At 40.3% G+C, this 19072-nt stretch overlaps 1 protein-coding gene across 3 annotated transcripts in view; it reads right to left on the reverse strand.

Annotated features, from left to right (window-relative positions):
- Positions 1–19072, reverse strand: part of LOC128890750 (uncharacterized) — a 56741-nt gene that overhangs the window by 9838 nt on the left and 27831 nt on the right. For all 3 annotated transcript variants that reach the window (XM_054149553.1, XM_054149554.1, XM_054149555.1), the window contains exons 3-6: positions 9562–9818; positions 9076–9468; positions 8209–8465; positions 7231–7342 (exon numbers count right to left, since the gene is read on the reverse strand). In XM_054149553.1, the coding sequence (XP_054005528.1) occupies positions 7231–7342; positions 8209–8465; positions 9076–9468; positions 9562–9818 (1019 nt within the window). The remainder of the gene's footprint in view (positions 1–7230; positions 7343–8208; positions 8466–9075; positions 9469–9561; positions 9819–19072) is intronic.

The following is a 19072-nucleotide window of genomic DNA, read 5'->3' on the forward strand; positions in this document are numbered from 1 at the left end:
CGAATAATATTCTCAAATAAAATTGCGGTGCTCTGTTTATGCATTACTGGTAAAGAAATTGATTAATACGAGTAGTGTTTTAACTTTCGAGTTTGTTGATTTTGTTCTCTCACTGTTTCAGTATACTACGTCTCCAATTATTTATTTTTTTTTTTGTTCCACTTTTTGAAATATTAATTTAAACTTATATTTCCCTTTACTATAGAGGAAAATTTTAATCGTAGTTGATTAAAGCCACGTTACTCTGTGAAATGTTCGACGTTTGCTCAAACATGGTTCTTGTTCGGAGCAAACAGTATGTTTAGCTTGGGTAGAGACACATCATCGGTTCCGAGTGAGCAACGCAATGGAAACCAACCGCGTTTCTGCTTGACTCGTTTGACGGGTCGTGCACGACCAAGCGGTAAATAGATATCCAATGGAAGAGGAAGCCAGCACAGTTTTAATTCGACGAAGGGGCCGGTTTTAATTGGATTCGACGTTGAACATTTGATAGCTCGCCGCGATACTCGTTCACGCGTTCAACTACACGAACTAATTATTCAATTCTCACTTTTCGACAGTTCACGAATAATTCATTCGAGCTAAATTCAATCAAAAAACTTTTTTTAATATCTGTTAGAATTTTAGGGCTGTTTGGCATGTTTTAAAACCTCGAAATTTAAATGAATTTCAACAGTGTCGAAAAACGATCGAAGATCTTTAAAAAATCGAAATAGAGACAAATGTTTGAAGTACTTTGTTCTCTATTCTAGTTTTGCTACATTTAAACAAATTTTGTAGGAATATTTATTCAATATTACATTTGATGAAATACTCATTCCTTATAATTAGATTATGTCTCGATCGTTGATTTTTCAAGTATTTTCATTGTTAAATGTTTCTGTTAGCCAATTTAAGCCATAATGAATAGTATTGTTCGAATCGAGGCTGTTATTGATTCCGAACAGGCTACTGTGCATCATGCTATTGTATCGAGGATTGGATACTCTGTTGGAACTTCATTCATAAAGCGAGTGAAGGTGCATCGACCATTCAAACCGTATTCGATATGGTCCAGTAATATAGCATTGAATACAGTTGTCCAACGATGAAACGAACGAACAAAACTAACCTGCACGATGACAACTCAATTTTACAGTAAATTTAAATTACCCTAAAATATTGACATTAACAGCGAAGTCGAAAATAGCGAACAAATGTCTGCAATTTTGCCGAATTTCGAAACTCGTGTCGAAAATCGAGAACAAGCGAAATTGTGATTGTAGCCAACTATAACGTTCGGGTTATCATAACAAACTCATTGATCTGAAAGAAGAGTAGAAGGGGATGGAGTGGGCGGAAGCGGTGAACGAAGGGGTGAAAGTGCATTAACCGTGAGATATTTCAAGAACAGTGGTTTCAAAACGACTCCGGATATTCGAGACTCCGCAAATTATGAAGGGATTCGATACTTCGAGCGTTCAAGATTTTCTTCAGGCTTTCGAAATCTTAAACAATTTTTAAACGATACTGGCTGTGACGACACTCGACATTTTCGAGAAATTGCAAAGCTTCAAGAAATAGGTGATAACAAGATTTCCGTGTATAAAAATGCAGTCTCGGAAACGAGCATTAATTTATTCGAAACTTTTTGACTTTCAGATTTTACTCCTGTTGAGTCATTGGTACATCTGTTGTTTACAAACAGTACGGAAAAGAACGAGTCTGAAATTCTATATTTGTCCAAAAGTCGTAATTTTCATTAAACGTTACCCTACTTTGTTTCACGAAAAGAGTCCTAGCACATGGCTCCTGTCGTCTAGGCTCGTTATAATCTCCATCTCTCACATTGACCATAGTAAAACCACGTGTTAAGGTTTATAAGAATAAATTCAAGTAAGTGGAATAGATCATTCACCAGAAAAGACAACGCGTTCGCGTCTAATCGATCTACGTGGATCGTTAAAACGTGACAGATAGAACGATCAAGATGGATCGAAAAACGTGTATCCCCTAAAGTGTTTCCGCCCTGGTCGATTCACGCCACGGTACGCAACCGATGCACCAAGAGCAGAAACGGATTCGAGAAGAGTCCATTCTTCGCGGCAGGTGACAGTAGCCCCGATAATCCGCGGAACAGCGTTTTCCAGTTTGGCACGTGCGGCCCGAAACATGTCTCCCACGTGTCAACGAACTACACACACACACACAGAGAACGCACTGCGGCAGCGGTTTAAACTCAGTCACGCGACTAACCTCCCAACATCGGCGCAAACAATCAAACCGAAGAGAAGGGTAATCACTTTCTGATATAACTAACCGACAGACCATCGGCCAGACGGTCCTCCAGGATCCACCGAAACAAAACAATCGTCACCAGCACGAGCCCCACCTCTGAGCACAGCTCCTAACGACATCCTGGCCGCAGGACCACCTGGAGCCACCACGGTTAGCTGCATAGCAACAAACACTCCGTCTCCCGAAGGAGCGGTGCCAGAGGTATCCAGCGACCACGATTGTTGACCGTGACTCGATAAACGTTCGACAGCGGACACGAGCTTGGTTAAACAGACGGGCCCAACGATCCTCAGCGGGGACAACGGAGTGGACCACCTGGTCTTTCAGGTGTTCGTAGGGGGATACTAACTACTCGTGTGCGCAACGATGTCCAACCCATGTCTGCGAGGACCTCAGCGGCTGCTCCTGCTACCCTGACCTAGGAAGGCGGACTCGACTCGAGGCCAGGAATGGATTTTCAGACGCTCTCGTGTTGGACGGTGACCCAGTTGTGAGAGCGCATGTCGCGCGATTGCGCGCCGTATTTATTCGTCGTCGGTGGATATCTAACCGTTTCTGGTCTGTTTATGGCGCGCTATTTCCTTTTGATTTCCCTTGCTTTCGGGCGGCTTCGAATGTTTTCGACAGCGTGGTCTACGCTGTCGGACACGACTATAGCATCGTCTATACTTTTAACGTTTTAGGCTTTTCGGTAGGAATGAAGAAAGATTAATTATACGAGACGAAAGAATACGACAAGTAATGAGTTTTGAGTAATGAGCATGAAACAATCAAAATGTTTTTACCATAAAACGTTTTTCTTCGGAGTTTCGGTGACCTTAAGCAGTCTTGAATAGTAAGCTTTTCAAGCTTGTATTGAAAGGTGAATATAAAAATTATATGGTTACGTTGGAGAACAATAAATGAATGACCTAGAAATGTCCACGGAGCTTCCACGTGGAATCGAGAAAAACGTGAGCACATTGCGCTCGTCGTGAAATCAAACAATTTCTGCCTCATTCTTTTCTTTAAAAATAACCGAGTTATCCGGGTGACTTGTCTTAAATACCTCAACCTGTATATTGCTTGGCGAAATTAATTTAACCCTTTAATAGTTCAGTGCGCTGTGAAATGATCAAAGCAATACAGGTCTACGCTGTTCAAAAATCCTTTTCTATGTTGAACAAGAACTACCTGTTACATAAAAGGTAATAAACAACAGAGGAAAACGTGTAAAACATATTGTAGTCAATTTTGTACAACAGCTACTACTGGTTTCGAACGTAAAATGGAATGGATACTTTGTTCACTGTATCTCGTTATTATTAATAGACTGCTGCACTTTTTATTGCACACTCCAATCAACGGAGAATTTAATAGAAGCAATCCGAATAAAATTCTGCGAGGGAATTTAGTAAGGTTTATGTGTCATATTTTCGTAGGGGGCGATGCTGATCGATAATTTAGAAATAATTTATTCGTGAAGGATAAATAGCGTCGTCACTGATACCATCGAGTATGGTAACTGTCAACGTGTTGTCAGTTTCGATAGCATTCTGTGTCATAGGACAAGTATAAACGTGTCCCATCCTATAGGGCTAAAGCCATCGTGTTCCTTAGAGCTGACTAGAGCCACAGATTGCAGATTGAAGCAAGCTCGTTTAATCGGCGCGCTTTCAGGAAGTATGGGTCGATATTAGGGACAAGTCCTGCTGAAATTTTCAACAAGACGTGCCATAATGGACCCGTCGGCAGCCACTTGATACGAGTATCTACGGAACAAGCTGTCCAGGTATCGATAATTGCCTGTTCGGATCCGTCGTGGCAATTTCCTTTCCGTCAGAGTTTGACCTGAACTTAACGCATTGTTGATGGTATATATATATATATATATATATAAAGCGAACGAAGCCTCGGGTACCGCGCAATGTTGGGAGATGTGCGACTATTCAAAGCAATGTAAACGTTTTTTATCGAGTGAAATCTTTTGTTAAGAATTTGTGGGTGCAATTTAAAAATTCTCTGATAAAATATAAATATTCTTACATAGATATCCAAATATAAATGAAAATTTTGCAATTAGCTATCATTTTGTTCGGTATCGTACACAGAATTAAATAATAATAACGAAAGAAAATTAGTTCGTTGAGGTATGTACCACCTTAATGGGGTTAGTTCATGAATGTCCACAAGGCAATTCCCAACGTGGTTCTAATTTCCGAGATTTTCGACCGCGACGAAATTCCAACGACAATTTCCAAATCTCCGATTCGGCGTTAGGGGAGAACAGTGCTAGGTATTCGGGGCTCTTGGCGTGCCAGTAGAAGGCTTAGGAGACGTCCTATTCAGGAATTTTGCAAACGCTCGAGTAGAACGTTCGAATGAGGCCAATCGTCCTCGATGATACCGGTGTACTGGGTGCACAAGCACATTCACATACTTGAATGTCGTATGCAAAATCAATATTATTGAATTCCGTGGTGCACGTTTAACGTAGCGTGTTATGCGGTCTGTCTCGTGCTCGCGATCATCCGAACGAAAAATGTTGGCGAAATCTACGGTGAGTTGATTCCCAAGCTCTATACCTATTCTTTTGTTCTGGGGACGTCGTTAACGTATTTCCTTTCGTTTTGTACTCTCATCGAATTCCACGTCCACCGGACGAAATTTACAGTTTTACGTCGAGTCGACAAACTTTTTATGGTTACGTATCGTTCAACAAAATATTTTCCCTCGGTCTGTTTCGTGCTATAGTTTGTGCAGAAATCTTCGTTTTTATCGCGTCGTTTTTAGATCGATACTCTTTTATTGTCAACTTCATTGTTTGTGACATAAAAAAAAAAAAAAAAAAAGAAAAAAAAATAACGACAAAGAGAACGTAAAATTCATTAATCGAAGCATTCTGTCCAGTTGTTTGAACGAGAGTGTGCCGTTGACGACGTACATTTTATTTCATTTCCATGACATTTAATGCTCTTTTTATCTCTTCAGAGAAAAATGTTTGAATCCAGTCCAGTGCAGTTGAACGTCTATTCGAAATCAGTTTCGATTCCTAGCTTAGTTTCGTCGTAATTTTATATTTATTATTATTATTTTGTCACCATTACGATTTCGACACCACTGCACCACTAGCTACAAAATTGCTAGACTGAACTGTCCTATTCAGCGTAACTCTTCGTTACAAAATAAAATATTGCAACCCCTACGTCTATATCTCCACGGCATCTCGTCAAACGTATTAAAACGATATCCAAATTGTATTCTCGCTATATTGTTATTCTCGCGAACCAAATCCCACGCGATTGACCAGTTTGCCAGGACAATCGTTCAATAAAAATTAATAAAAAAAAAAAAAGTCTCGTTCCATGTTCAAGCACTCACGAGTTACACCGTCGCGGTACAATTCGAACTGCCGTTCCTCCAACTCGAACGGCAACGGACACAAACTCGAATCGGTTGCTCCCCCGAGACAACGATGTCGTCGATGTACTCACGGCCGATGAATCGATCGTCCCTTTGGTCCCCGTGGTTCCGTTTCGCTTCAGGTTTTGCTCTTTCGCGGACAACTGCACCCCTGGACCGCCGAAATCTAATCAGCGCGGCTGAACTCCACCTCACGGAACGGAACGGTCGCTTCGACGTTGCGGAACGAAGGAACGAAAGTGACCGTCGACTGCTCGAAATGCTCTCGCACGTGTAGGTGAGCCGACCAGCGGCAAGATGCATTGCACTTGTTCGTGGTACGTACGTGGAAGGGAACAATGGTAGGCTCGTGCTAATTTTAATCGGCTGAGCCGCCCTGCCCCTCTCGCGAGTCGAGAGCCCACGAACCTTAGCACCGAACAATTCTTTCTTCCGCGCGATCGGCAGTTTCTTTTGTTGTCGCGCGGTTTTAGAGTTCTTCGATTGGCCCCACCGCGTGTTTGCGATCGGGAACGGAGCCTGGCAAGAGGCGGCATTAGTGTCACGGATCGCCTCTTCGTCCGTCTCGCCCCGCTCGAGCAGCTATTCGTTCCGTCGAGTGGGTCGAAGACAACTTTGTCAAAGGATAACTGTCTTGGAGAGCCAGAGTTGTAGTTGTTTGTAATTAAGTTAGTTGTTTACTTTATTCGAGTGCGTAGAGACAAATACTTTGAACGATACCGTACCGTGAAGAAATATTAACGTCTTATCGTTGCTGTTTGTACTCGTTGTTATGAAAAAGCATTTCTGAATAAATAGTAAAACTCTAAAAATTGTCTATTTTCGTGCGTTTCTCTTTTGATTCTTCCTTAGTTCCACTTCTTTAAACAGTATCAGGTGATACCCGATAGCTAGGGTCATAGGGTATAGTCTCAGTCCCACCTCTTTACTCAGGCCATTTCCTGAGGGATCTTATTACAGTTGTCGGCCGATACTTAGGTTTATTTTAGACTATCAAGGGAATAGTTTGAAGTATTATGGAGCTGACATTATGTCTGCATATTATGGTATATAGTATGCAGATATAGTATTAAATTATTCTAGACTCGTGTCTGCATAATTGATAATATTTTAGTAAGTTAACACGTGAGTTTAGATAACACGATATACAATTCTACTTCGAATAATGGTTATAAACATAGATCGTCGATTTCATTTCGAACCCTGTTATGTAATAAACAAACAGCAGAAAATTTCAGATTACGTAAGTTCCAGAAACTTGATACTTCCTAGCTGCTTTGTGTATGCGTTCTTGTTATAAGAAATGTGACATGGCTCGTCGAAACTTTTTTCATTCGGTGTGGCGAGGTTGTCACACATCGCGCGGAACGAGCACATGAAACAGAAGGGACTGGAAATGTTATTTGTGCTACTTTCGAACTGGATCTATACTTCTCGACTCTGTGGGGATGTATTGGTGCAACGAATAATCGCTGATTTCTATCCGATCTTCCGAAGTATTCGTTAATTGGTAATTATCAAACACCGATAGAATAATTAATGAAATACCTGTGCTTGTATAGCTGCTAGGTAGAGTTGTGCCTCTCCAAGTTTGAAACGTTTCATAGAGATATCTTCCTCCAGCTCGGCCACTTTCGTGTAGAGATTGCTTTCGGCGCTCCTGCAATTAAAAAAGGGTAACCGTTTAAGGAATCAAGCCTCCCAGAATTAAAGCGCGAATGGACGAGTGTTTCCCTCGGTGGGAAGCTTGGAAGAATCACCAAAGGAAAATCTAGCTCCTTTGCAACGCGTTTATCTTTCTTAAATTGAACGAGTTATCGGAAAGCCGATATTAAACTTTCAACGAAATTATTGTGTAGTAGAGTCGCGGGGAAATTTCCTTTGGCGCGTGAAGGAGAAACATTCGCTTTTATTACGACTACCGTTTATCTCGGTTGTAGAGTGGTTATTTACCCATTTCCATGGATCGGAGCAAAATCATTTAGAATCACTGAAAATTTATCCCTATTAAACTATCGTGGAATATTCTTGTTCGAAGAACAGGACTCTTTTTAGAATTATTCGTATCAATGCTGTTAGGAGCTAGGAATGGATAACTATGGTTGGCAGATCGATAGTTTCGATATTAATATTACGTTTAAATTAGTATATTCTTTCGTTAAGCGAGTCGGAGACGATATTATGAGTTTTAGAGAAGCGCCAAACACACAGATTTTGAAATTAGCCATTATCTGCAGTGTCGGTATGTTGAATTTAGTGGCGCTATCTAGCGTCAAGAAAAGCAACGTTTGTAGCTACAAACTTGAACGTTTCACCGTCGAAAGCACCGAATGTTCCTAAGTTTAGGATTAGTTCTATAAAGGATTTCCCAAATGGACCTTCAGATTTTGTTTTGTAATAAATAAATCAAACATCATTTTTCAGGTTCAATGCTACTCGTGTGCACTTTCATTCAAAATAATAAAAAAAAACTGTTGGAAAATCCTTTATAATAATTGGAAAACAATTACGATCATTACGACGTACTTGCGTTGCATGCGTATCAGAGCATTCAAAGCATCGTGGAGACGAGATATTTCCTGGCTGAGACCGTCGTGTTCCCGTCGAAGATCCTCCATCAGAGGAAGGGTGCTGGTCGATGTCGGGGCCAATTCGTCTCTCAAGGAGGGTATTTGATTGATTCTTTCCATAGGTATCTGTTCCGGAGGGCCTGGTGCGACGAACAGGCGTCTGAATGGCTTCTTCGATGGAGTTGCAGTTGCTGATAAACTCCGTGCCAGAATCTGAACACAGAATCCCTATGTTGACAAATTCATCTGAAAGGAAGAAGCCTCGGGAATCGGTGACCGAGAGATAAACGTGGAGAGATGATTGAAATGCTGAAATAAACTGTTGGACACTTAGCGGAAAAAAATTAAAAAAAAACTTTAAGGCGACTCTAGAGTAACCCCACGTGAACGCCGTTCGCGGATTCTGACGCGCGAGTGCTTTATTAACAGGTCCCTAAAAAATCAGATTTTTTGAATCACGCTTTCGTTGTGAAATCGGAGCAGATTTGTAAGAGTAGTAAGTGGGCCGGACGGAATCAGCGTTCGAGAGCGAAGCGGTACGTTACGAAGGAGATGCAGCCGTTCGTGGTCAAACCAGACCCGACTCCAATAGAACGTAGGCTGACCACATACGGGTGCAGGATCTCGCTCCGCTTCTGAATGCCGGCTTCGTCAGGCCCACTTACTAATATTAAAATGGTATTTTGAGCATCGAGGTTCGACTCTATTTAACCACCCCCTCTTCATCCCTTTTATATTCACAGGGAGTGTAAGAGACTTCGAGTAGAAGAAAATCATCAGAAATGCAAGATATGTTCCCAGAGAAGGCTTTTTTTGCGCTTACTTGCAGGTCGGTCAACGGCGTGATAACTTGAGCCTCTTTAGAGACAGCCTGATAACGCCTCGCTTGCTCCGCAGACCGCTCCGCGGCGGCCTCTGTTATCCCAGCAATGCACTTGCATGCCAAACCGAACAGCTCCTCATAGACCTCCGCTATTTCTCCGAGCAGACCCGGCAGACATTGCGACTGGTACTGTTCCGTGATGGCATTAGTCGCCCTCAACTGAAGAACGTACGCGTTGTGCGCCTCGAAGTACGCGCGTTTCAGCTCCTGCTCGCCTGCGCTGTCGATCGTCAGCAACGCGGCGTACGCGCGTTTGTAATCCGCTCGGGACAGCTGCAACTTCTCCTCGGATTTCGCGACTACTTGCTCGTAAGCCTCGCGATGACTGAACACCTGGAAGAAGGAGCAAGGTAACAGTGTTGATAATTTGTTAACGATTATTTATTTGTTATAGACGTCTCGTAGTTGACAATAAAGGATGTTCACCTTTCTGGATTGAAGCTTCCGGTGGAAGCTGGCTTCCAAAGTGGGCCTAGAGAGTTGTTGCTGGAGAACCCCGGCCAGGTCTAGGTGAGCTACCGCGTCTGCCTCGACCTGTCGCAGCAAACTCTCCCAAACGCGTCGCATGCCACCAGAGTCGACTCTGGTGTCCCCGACTCTGCCGCGAAACTCGTCGACGAGTCGTCGAACATTCGCGGAATGACTCTCCATCGCCGCACCCAATTCCTGGGCAAATTCTGACACTGTTGACAGAAGCAAATACGTAACCAAATGAATTGGGTTATTTAAATGTTAGAATGTCTAAATAATGTTTAACAAAGTATCGAAAGGCCAATCAGAATAATAGTAAATCGTAATTAGTCGGAATTCTTTTCCCGAATTGTTTCATTCGTTTCTCTCCTTTTAGTTACGCTCTATTATATTCATTTCTTGTAATTAACCTGTTCACTGATTCACGTTTCACCCTTCATTTGTAATTGTCTGTGGAAATTGTCAGCCTATGAACGGTTTCTCCATCGACGTATCTATCGGTCAATGGTGACCATTTATCGCATCGAAGGGCACCCTGTTCGGCGTAATTGTTTATTGATGCAAGAGCTGCCGTCTGTTTTCCACGCGTTGAAATATTTGAAGAGGACTCGAAATCTCGTGTAACCAGCGTAGCAAACTTTCGATTCCGTTCCGATGAATACGTCTGACACGACGCACTCTACGCCGGCGTCCACGCTTTTGTGCTCGACCTGGTGAATGATTTCACTTCGAGTAGGCCCGTCGACAGGTTTCGAGCTGGTTTCATCAATTAAATCGAACGTTTTCGCTCGGTCGCCGAGTGGCTCTGTCGTTCCATGAAATGTCGAGTGTTTCGTGAAAAAATACTCTCCGTAATTGATATCGTTCCCTTTATTCTATTTGCGCGTACAAGGAAATATTCAAAATGTTGATTTATTAACTGATGACTACGACACAAAATAATTTCAAATGGGATGATTTGTGGTCGTCTGGTATTGTTTTCAAAGCCATCGTCTTTCTTTGCAATAGGAATGTGCAGGATTGCAGGATTTATAGATTTTGGAATTTTCAGGATAAAATAAACCACGAGGTGTATTTTACGACTATATTTTTAGGAAGCAACTAGTTTTAACAGTACTCGACGCTTCTGTTCGATAGGTTGCGTGGTTTGGAATCTAAGTGCTGCTTCGGAGGAAATGCTTGGGTTTTTCAGTGGTTTGAAAGCAGGAATAGAGCGTTGACTAGGATAAGGACGTTTCAGTAGAGTGAAGCTGGGGATAAGATGATTTAGGTTTCGCAGGACAAGATTTTGGAGTCGAAAATTTCAGAAAACCTGACCACCCTTCATCCCAGACTGAAACGTGAAACATTCATATCTCGAAATAAAGAAAGATGACCTTACTTTCCGCTCTCTTAAATAACGGGTTCTACGACGTCAGAATTTTTGTAATTGGAAGAACGAGTGTCTCGATTAGAAGGTTCTCACAGAGTCTTTTTATATACTAGAAGGCGTCTCGGCTTTTTCCACTCAGTGGCCTTCGGAAACAAGATTCCGTTCTTTAGCGATACAACATCGAGTCGCTCACCATCCTTCCGAAGTCTTACGTTTCTTAAACAATATCAGCTGACAGTCAATAACTAGGCGACTCTAAGACGCCATCCCATCCCTCGGCGTCTGCCCCCCATGAAGATGCGTGCCTTATGCCAAGAATATATTCAGTCCCCGACCCAGTCATAAATCCTTAAAAGGCAAAATAGCGCCACGCTGTCTGCCCTCTAAGCATGCATGGATGCTAACGTATACGCAGAGTGAATTATTGTTTTCATCACGGAGTAGTCCTTTTTTCCTGTTTTTAATTTTATTTTATTTGATGCTCGATCTCTTAAATATTTATAATTTCATTCAATCTTCACCAACTCCTCCAATTATGTAAAAAAGTATACTGTAAAAGTTCTTTATTTTAGACGCACGATTGGTCGTTACTTATTTAAAATATCGAGAGGCGTACTCTGTACAACTAGTTATTTAATTTTACCAGACTCAGGAACCAATAACAGTGGATTCAGTTTCTTTTTCATATTGATTTTTTTCTTTCGAGATCACGCTCAGATTCATAATTGCTTCCGATAAGCTCGTAGCTCGATACTAATTGGGATAAGAAAACGTTCAAGTTCCTTCGCTTCTGTGCAAGAGGATTTTCTCGGAAAGCTTTCTTAATGAGGGACTCGGATAAGGTGTTAATCCCGGATCTAGGAACACTCATTAGCAACTGATACTCGTTAAATTTCGTAATTTGCGGATTGACGAACATTAATTGACAATTGCTGTCTATTTTTACACGGAATTATTCTTGAGATTTATTCCTTGAAACTTGTAGCAAAAGCATCCATTTAGTTGAATAATTTTAAACAGAAGTTCAACATATATCAGTCAGATTAACCGGCTTGGTAGTTTTAGCATTAAACGGTGTCTTAAAATTTTTTTTTAAAATCGCCAAGAATACGTTGAAAATAATCTTCCAATTATCAGCAAAAAGCAAGCGTCGTTCGTGCAAGTTCCTGCCTACCTCACTCATTAACGCGACATCTAGTTCCCTCAAAACTCATTAACGGCGGTCTACTTCACTTCTGAGTCATTCGTTCAGCAAAAATAGTATCATCCTCGCTAAATATCGTCCACGTGCCTATGTTTCGAATTTTACTTTATAAATCGATTCAATCTAGAAAAGATACCAAAGTATCTAATCCTGAAATACACAAGAGATTATAAAGTACTGAATCGAAGATGAACAACAACAAATGTAGATCTTGAGGGATCTACAGAGACCAAAATACGCATTGGTTTTTATCGTTACGTCAAACAGGATTTATTGCGCGAGGTGAGCATTAAGCAGCCGTCTGTCAGCGCTTTCGTCTGGGCATGTGACGGCAAACGGTAGAGATTATCCACAGCAAGTAGCTGTTAAGTTTGAGTCGTGCGTTAATAAACACCTTGGCACCAGCTTTCCAGGCTTACAATGTACGTGTTTACGTTTGCAATTATCGCGTTGCTGACGTGCCAGGGATATATTTAGTGTCGCCCATGGCAGGTACAAGTCGTCTAGTGACATACTCCGCGTCACGAAAATAAATATTTTTCGTGTGGATACTGGAGGGACTGTGGTAGTTGCCAGGATTTATAGAATCCAATATACGCGATCAGTAGGGTAGCACAACGGGAGGACTATGTCTAATTCTCAAGTACTAAAAACTAAATTTTTTAAAGCATAAATTACCAATTTTTATGATCTGTACGACTCCTATAAGAATGAATAGAGAAAAGTTGAAAATAAAAATATCAGCAGTACTTTAGAAGAAAAATCGACTTTTGCATAAAGCTTTGTGATTGTATCAAACGGTAAAAGAAATTCTTGACACATATCGGATAGATTTTGTTACAGAAGGTAGATTTACACGTACTTTCTATACGAGCAAAATTTCGAGTCAATCAGTCCATATGTTCCCGAGATTTTAGGTCGACAGGCTTGAAAAATTACTTGGAGAAAAATGATTTTAACATGTTGGCTGCTACGTATTCTACCAGCAGGTCACCCCGTTTTATACTAGAAATACGTGTCAGTGTATGAATAATTTCTTGGTAGTTATATGAAATGATGCTGTATAATAGAATATATACTCATATGTGATTAATAATATATAAGGAAAGGGGGGAATGGGAAAAGAAAGTAGATGTCTTGAAATTACAACAAATTTGTATGGGATCTCGTTAATAAAATATTCTTAATACAGACGATTCGGTCGGTTTCTATTTAGTTTTTTACGAGCAGGTCTCCTTTGTTGAAAATATGAATACGTTACACGTTGAAAGTAAAATGACAATGGTTGTGCAATGACATGTAGAGGGGGCAAGCATCGATTAACGATTTCCGTGAAAAACGAAGGCTGTCGTGTTTCCGTTTGTCACGCGTGACATTACCGTACTCGAACAGTAACGCAAAGTCGATTATGCTTCGCAACCGGCCGGTTAACGAGCGCAGAATTGACATTCAATTACGCCTGTGCCTTCAAATAGAGTTGGAGTTTAATTAATTTCTTGACAGAACGAATTAAACGACAATCATGTAAACTGGAGCTATTGTAAATATACAAACACTTCAAAGGCGAAATACCAGTTTTATAGAAATCCGTGTTTTTGTTTGTACAACTTTAAAAACGTTAAACATGTATTTATTTATTCGCGAGTTGATCAAGGGGCTGGAACACTTTTATCAATGTTCGTTAAGCGAAATAATTCTTGTTTAATCCCAACGATTTTACGAGTCGAATAATATTTTCAATATAAATTGTGCGTTTATAAATTTTCTAAATTTCCTTTATTTTTTGGTACCCTTCAAGATTGACTCGAAAGATACAAAATGAGTTTCAAATTTCTTCAGACTACAACTGTTACAATAAGATAGAGGAATTGTATTATCAATAATTATATGTAAAATTCATTGACACCCTGACTCCGGTTTAACAAAATGGAAACAATTGTTTAACAGTATCTCTGTATCTCCCATGGGCCACCGATGACGTTCGTTTCGCTCCATTTAGAAATGATACCTCCACCCTGGTTGTATTGCCAGATGATCGTGTTGCGAAACAAGTGAAATCACTCTCCGTTGTACTCGCTGGTTGTTTTCGAGGATCCGAGGCGGAATTAAGCTGAAGTTTTGGACAGACGTTCGGATGACGTCACTCTATTGACATGAAATACGGAGGAAGAGTTTCCATTGGCGGCAAAAGGATCAATTTGATTGAACAGAATAATGTTGTTAATGCTTAATCAAACAGAGATGAAGAAGATATTATAGGACCTCTTTCCTGAAACTCAATTGTTGCAACGAACTTCTAACTTTCCAATTTTTATTTTCGAAATTAAGCATTCTATGAATAAACTTTAAATATAAATATGTTTCGTCTCATCATTCCCTGTAAGCTGATATTTAAAAAAAATTGATTTAACGAATAAAAAACATTTCCTGACCCTGTTTCTCGAGGGCCCTTCGCAGTCGAAGGGTTAATGATCGCGAGTTTCGGTGGCGTTTGTAAAACGAAAAAATATTTTCCATACGTAACAAGGTGTATATAGACAATTTTTTATTCAACTGGAACGAACGAGAATTTTTAACGTAGCCGATTTTAGAGTGGATAAAAAATCGTAAGAAACAAATTTTAGATGGAAATCATAATAAAGCCAGCTATGAAATATATATGACACCATAACTTATCAACGTTGAAGGAAGTAAGAGATTATAAAATAACCAACTTAGGGGGAAAGAAGATAAAATAGTTGACTTTAGATGACGAAACCTTAAAATTGAGTAAACTGTGAGACGTATATGAGATCATAAGGGATCAACGTCGGAACGAATAAGAAGAGATCGTAAAGTAGCCTAGTTAAGGAGAAACAAGAGATCGTAATATACCTGAAGGACGTTAACAATTGGTGCGTATTTCTTTTACGAAGGGTTGTATTTCGTTTTCTCCGCACAAATTCTTTCCCGTCGGATCATAATGTACAGGATGGAGTACTTCAATGAAAACACCTACATCTCTGTTATTTACGGTTCTATGACAATAATCTGTACAACAAAGTTACTTAATATTTTAGGGCAGTCTTCTCGTAAAGAAAAAAAAATATGGATTTCTTGAAACTGGATAATGAATTGATAATTTGTACGTGTGCTGTATGCGCTATCAGCATACACTATGGGTAGAATTATAATTTCGTATTGGAGTTACCGTATGAATTTTAAGTAGCGTTATTGTGCCGATACGTGATCTCGCTTGAGGTGTAAAATTGGTTTCGTTATAATCCCTTGTTTATTCCAAAGTTGGCTATAGCACGTTTCCTTATGCATACCAAGATTGTTTGTATTATGTATCGTATTTATGCAATGTAATACAAATTACGATTACAATTAAGCAAAACGTATTGTAATTATTTTCTTTCCTTCTTCAAGATGTTCTGTAAATACATTTTTTCGATAGCTTCATTAGCCCGTGAGATATTTAACCATTCCTTTTGAAGTAAAGTTTGGTTTTCATCATTCGGGGTTCTTTTTTTTAGTGACAGAATGTCATCTGACGTTCATGGTTTATAGTTTCGACGCTACGAATCTCAATATGTCGCAAGCATGTTCGCCATTTGACACCGTCAATTATTCGCACGCGTGTCAATTCCAATGGATAGCCAATCGATACTGCTGCCGCCAGGTCAGATGAGGCCTGTGAGCAAATTATCATGAATGATTGATGAATGTAAAGCCCTCGTGTCAATTGTCGAGTTATTTACAGAAACGTAGTAATTTAAACGAATTTATAACGATTATGATTGGGCTGATAAAGTCACCTACGTGCGAAATATAGCCCTGGATAATTTGATGATTATAAGTTGCAGCGTGCCGCAACGAAGAGGCTCTATACCAAGTTGTACACAATTACTGGATACGATTTCAATAACTAGATGTAAAGACGAAAAAAGTTACTAAACCTTGCGACACGAACTATTTGCACGCATCACCAGCGTTCCGTACAAACCCATCTACGACAACGGGAACGCTATGAATGTAATTAAAGCGTATAGGTGTACGTTGAATTTGCTCTACGTAACGTCTACCATGCCAAATCGCAATTGACGTTCTTCGGAATCAAATAATTCAACCCCCGTAGGCCGTTTCATCCCCTCGATTAACTCTGTCACGTCAATTTTCGTGCGACCACCGATCGATATGGCCTCCGACACAGCAAATAAGGTCGATGTCCATATTGTCCATTCGCTGGGAGACTAGAAATTACCCTTCTTAGAATTTTCAATGACCGTTAATGCGTTCCCAACCGATCAGGGAGATCTACTTTACGGCACGCAGCATTATGCGCTTGAAACGCGATAAAAAAGTGTCTTTCTTTATCGAAATGTAAGGGTTAAGATATTTTAATGCAACGATTTGCACGAAATTTTCACCGCCCGCGATGTAACGATAACTGGAAAAGTTTGCTCGTTTCGATGACTTACTGGTACTCCTACCACGAGCCTGAACCAGGAAGAGAATCTGGGAAGTAAAGTAAACTCGCGACCCTCGAATTAACAAGCTGCTCCGATTTGCCTTCGATTTGCGCGATTCAATGTGTACGCTGTTTTGTTCGCTGACCCAAATCACCGAAGCTTTCGATCCACGTTTGCGACTTCCGGAAACAGACACACGCATTGTATATCAGCAATTGAACAATAAGTGGACGTTTCCACGAAGTTGGCTCGACGATCGAACTGACACTTCAGAAATACACTCGAAATTAATAAAAATACATGACATTTATGAAGAGAAATCGAACCATTCACGGTGTCTTATACATTTATAATGTCAACGTGCTTATATTAATAATTTTGCTATTTGCTGTTTTCAGTACACGGATCGTGACCATCTTCGGGGACCAATAAAATCGAGAAGGGTACGATATGAACGGTAAGGGCAAATTAAAGTGGTCTCGAAGTATGCTATTAATATTTGAACTCCCCACAGACATGGTTACAGGAGCTAAGAGGGAGATCTTGAAAGAATAATCGATGGACTACGGGAAACAAATTGTAGAAGTGAAACAGTTAAATATTGATCACTGTAAAAAGTAGCGGATTACATTACGAAAAGATGACTTTTGTAGCATTAAATGAAGGACAAATTGGAGTGGAACTACGCTACACGATGCAAAAAAAAAAAAAAACAGCACAGTCGAGGCAAATATTGATTAACACACAAGCAAACAAGTTGGCAATGTAAGTTAACGCTACATCGAGCGTTAAATAATTCAACATGAATTGTTCTGGCATTAGAGACTCAGTAATACAAAGTCAAACGCAAAGAGATACTGTAGTATTCAGTTAATACTTTGAGGAAACTTAGACTCTTCGAACTAGCGAGTAGAAGAGAACTAGGATGGGTCAGACTTTAGAAGATTCAAGACTGCAGAAGTCGAACTGTTCTAAATCAGTATAAACTTTAAACTATGCCAAGGACACTATGCGTTATAATTATAAAACTATTTGAAAATATTCTAGTTTTCATATGATGCTATCATGTTAAAAAATGTCCCACAAAAATATACATTGCAAGAGAGTTGTTCTTCCGTTATAATGGACACGTAATGACGAATGGAACAGATAATCACAAGAATGAATGAAATGTTCCATTGACTTGCAGAAAGTATATCTGTACAGAGGTACACTGTGCCATGTCACTCGGTCGGATTAAAGCCAGAACGACAAATGGTACAGATGAGAGCGGTGATAGGATGCAAAATTGCACAAAGACAGTCAACGTTTGGCTAGGTGGGAGGCATTACACCGTTAAACATTGTAGAGTACAGGATTGCAGAGGTAAACTTCAATGGATTAAAAGCACATGGATAAGCTTTGCGAAGTCAAACACAGCGCAGGGTAGAGATCATGTTAACGATATCGAACGCAGCCCTACGAATGGATAAGTCCAGTCAGGTCAGGCACCATTCTGCAAATAGCAGAATTCGGTCAGATCGGACGAAGGGCAACAAATGAACGATTCTCCTCGAATATATTTCTCCTCGAACGCACGCAACTGAGAACTGATAAACTTTCAAAGCTGCTCAAGGACTAGGATTTTCCGGAATTAGGCATCGAGATCATAGACAGGATTAAATTCAGAGGATTCAGACCGTGACCAGGAAAACTTTGTGCGATTATATTCGGAGCGGCAAAGGGATTGAACTCTGGCCAATCGAGCGGAGCTGAAAGTGGAACAATTTGTGCTTACATGTTAGATCAAAATGCCTTCCTATTGGACATGGCTTTCTTTTGTGCTTTTGTGTTCATCAACGTGAATTGGTATTTTTTTCGTAACAGTAATAGCAACGATGTTTTATTCGATTACCTCGGTGAAATATCAGTTGGTAATTAGACTTGTCTGATACGACTGTTGGCTAATTTTTTTCTTTTCTCTGAAATTGGTATTTCGCCATTCGTATTCGTTTCTTCCAACATTTAATCCTGTTTGAAAATCAAGATACAAAACAAACGTCTCTAATTACAGGACTATTCGAGTTTTGAATGTCTCGTTAAGTATCACTATAAGCATCACAGTAAATTGAGCTTAACAAAGAAAATTCTTGATTAACGAACACGGTTCCCCTTTAGATTACACCACTTTAAAAAATCTTGCAAATTTCTTTATTGTTAACGCTACATTCCTGATTCACTTGAATACAGACAGCAAATCGTCGCTATCTACGTTGATACCGGGATGGCTTTCGATACTGTCAATCTCGCAATTCTCATCAGGGAACTCTGAGCTATGGGCATTCGAGGCAGCACACTCTAGGGGATCGCCAGCTATCATCTATCCGGTAGATCATTTATGGCAAATTAGTGACGCTCGCAAGGGACCACCGGAAACTTGCGATTTTGCTGGAACTT

The sequence above is a fragment of the Hylaeus anthracinus genome, unplaced genomic scaffold (genome assembly GCF_026225885.1).
Source record: "Hylaeus anthracinus isolate JK02 unplaced genomic scaffold, UHH_iyHylAnth1.0_haploid 12001, whole genome shotgun sequence".
In the NCBI taxonomy this organism is placed as follows: Eukaryota; Metazoa; Arthropoda; class Insecta; order Hymenoptera; family Colletidae; genus Hylaeus; species Hylaeus anthracinus.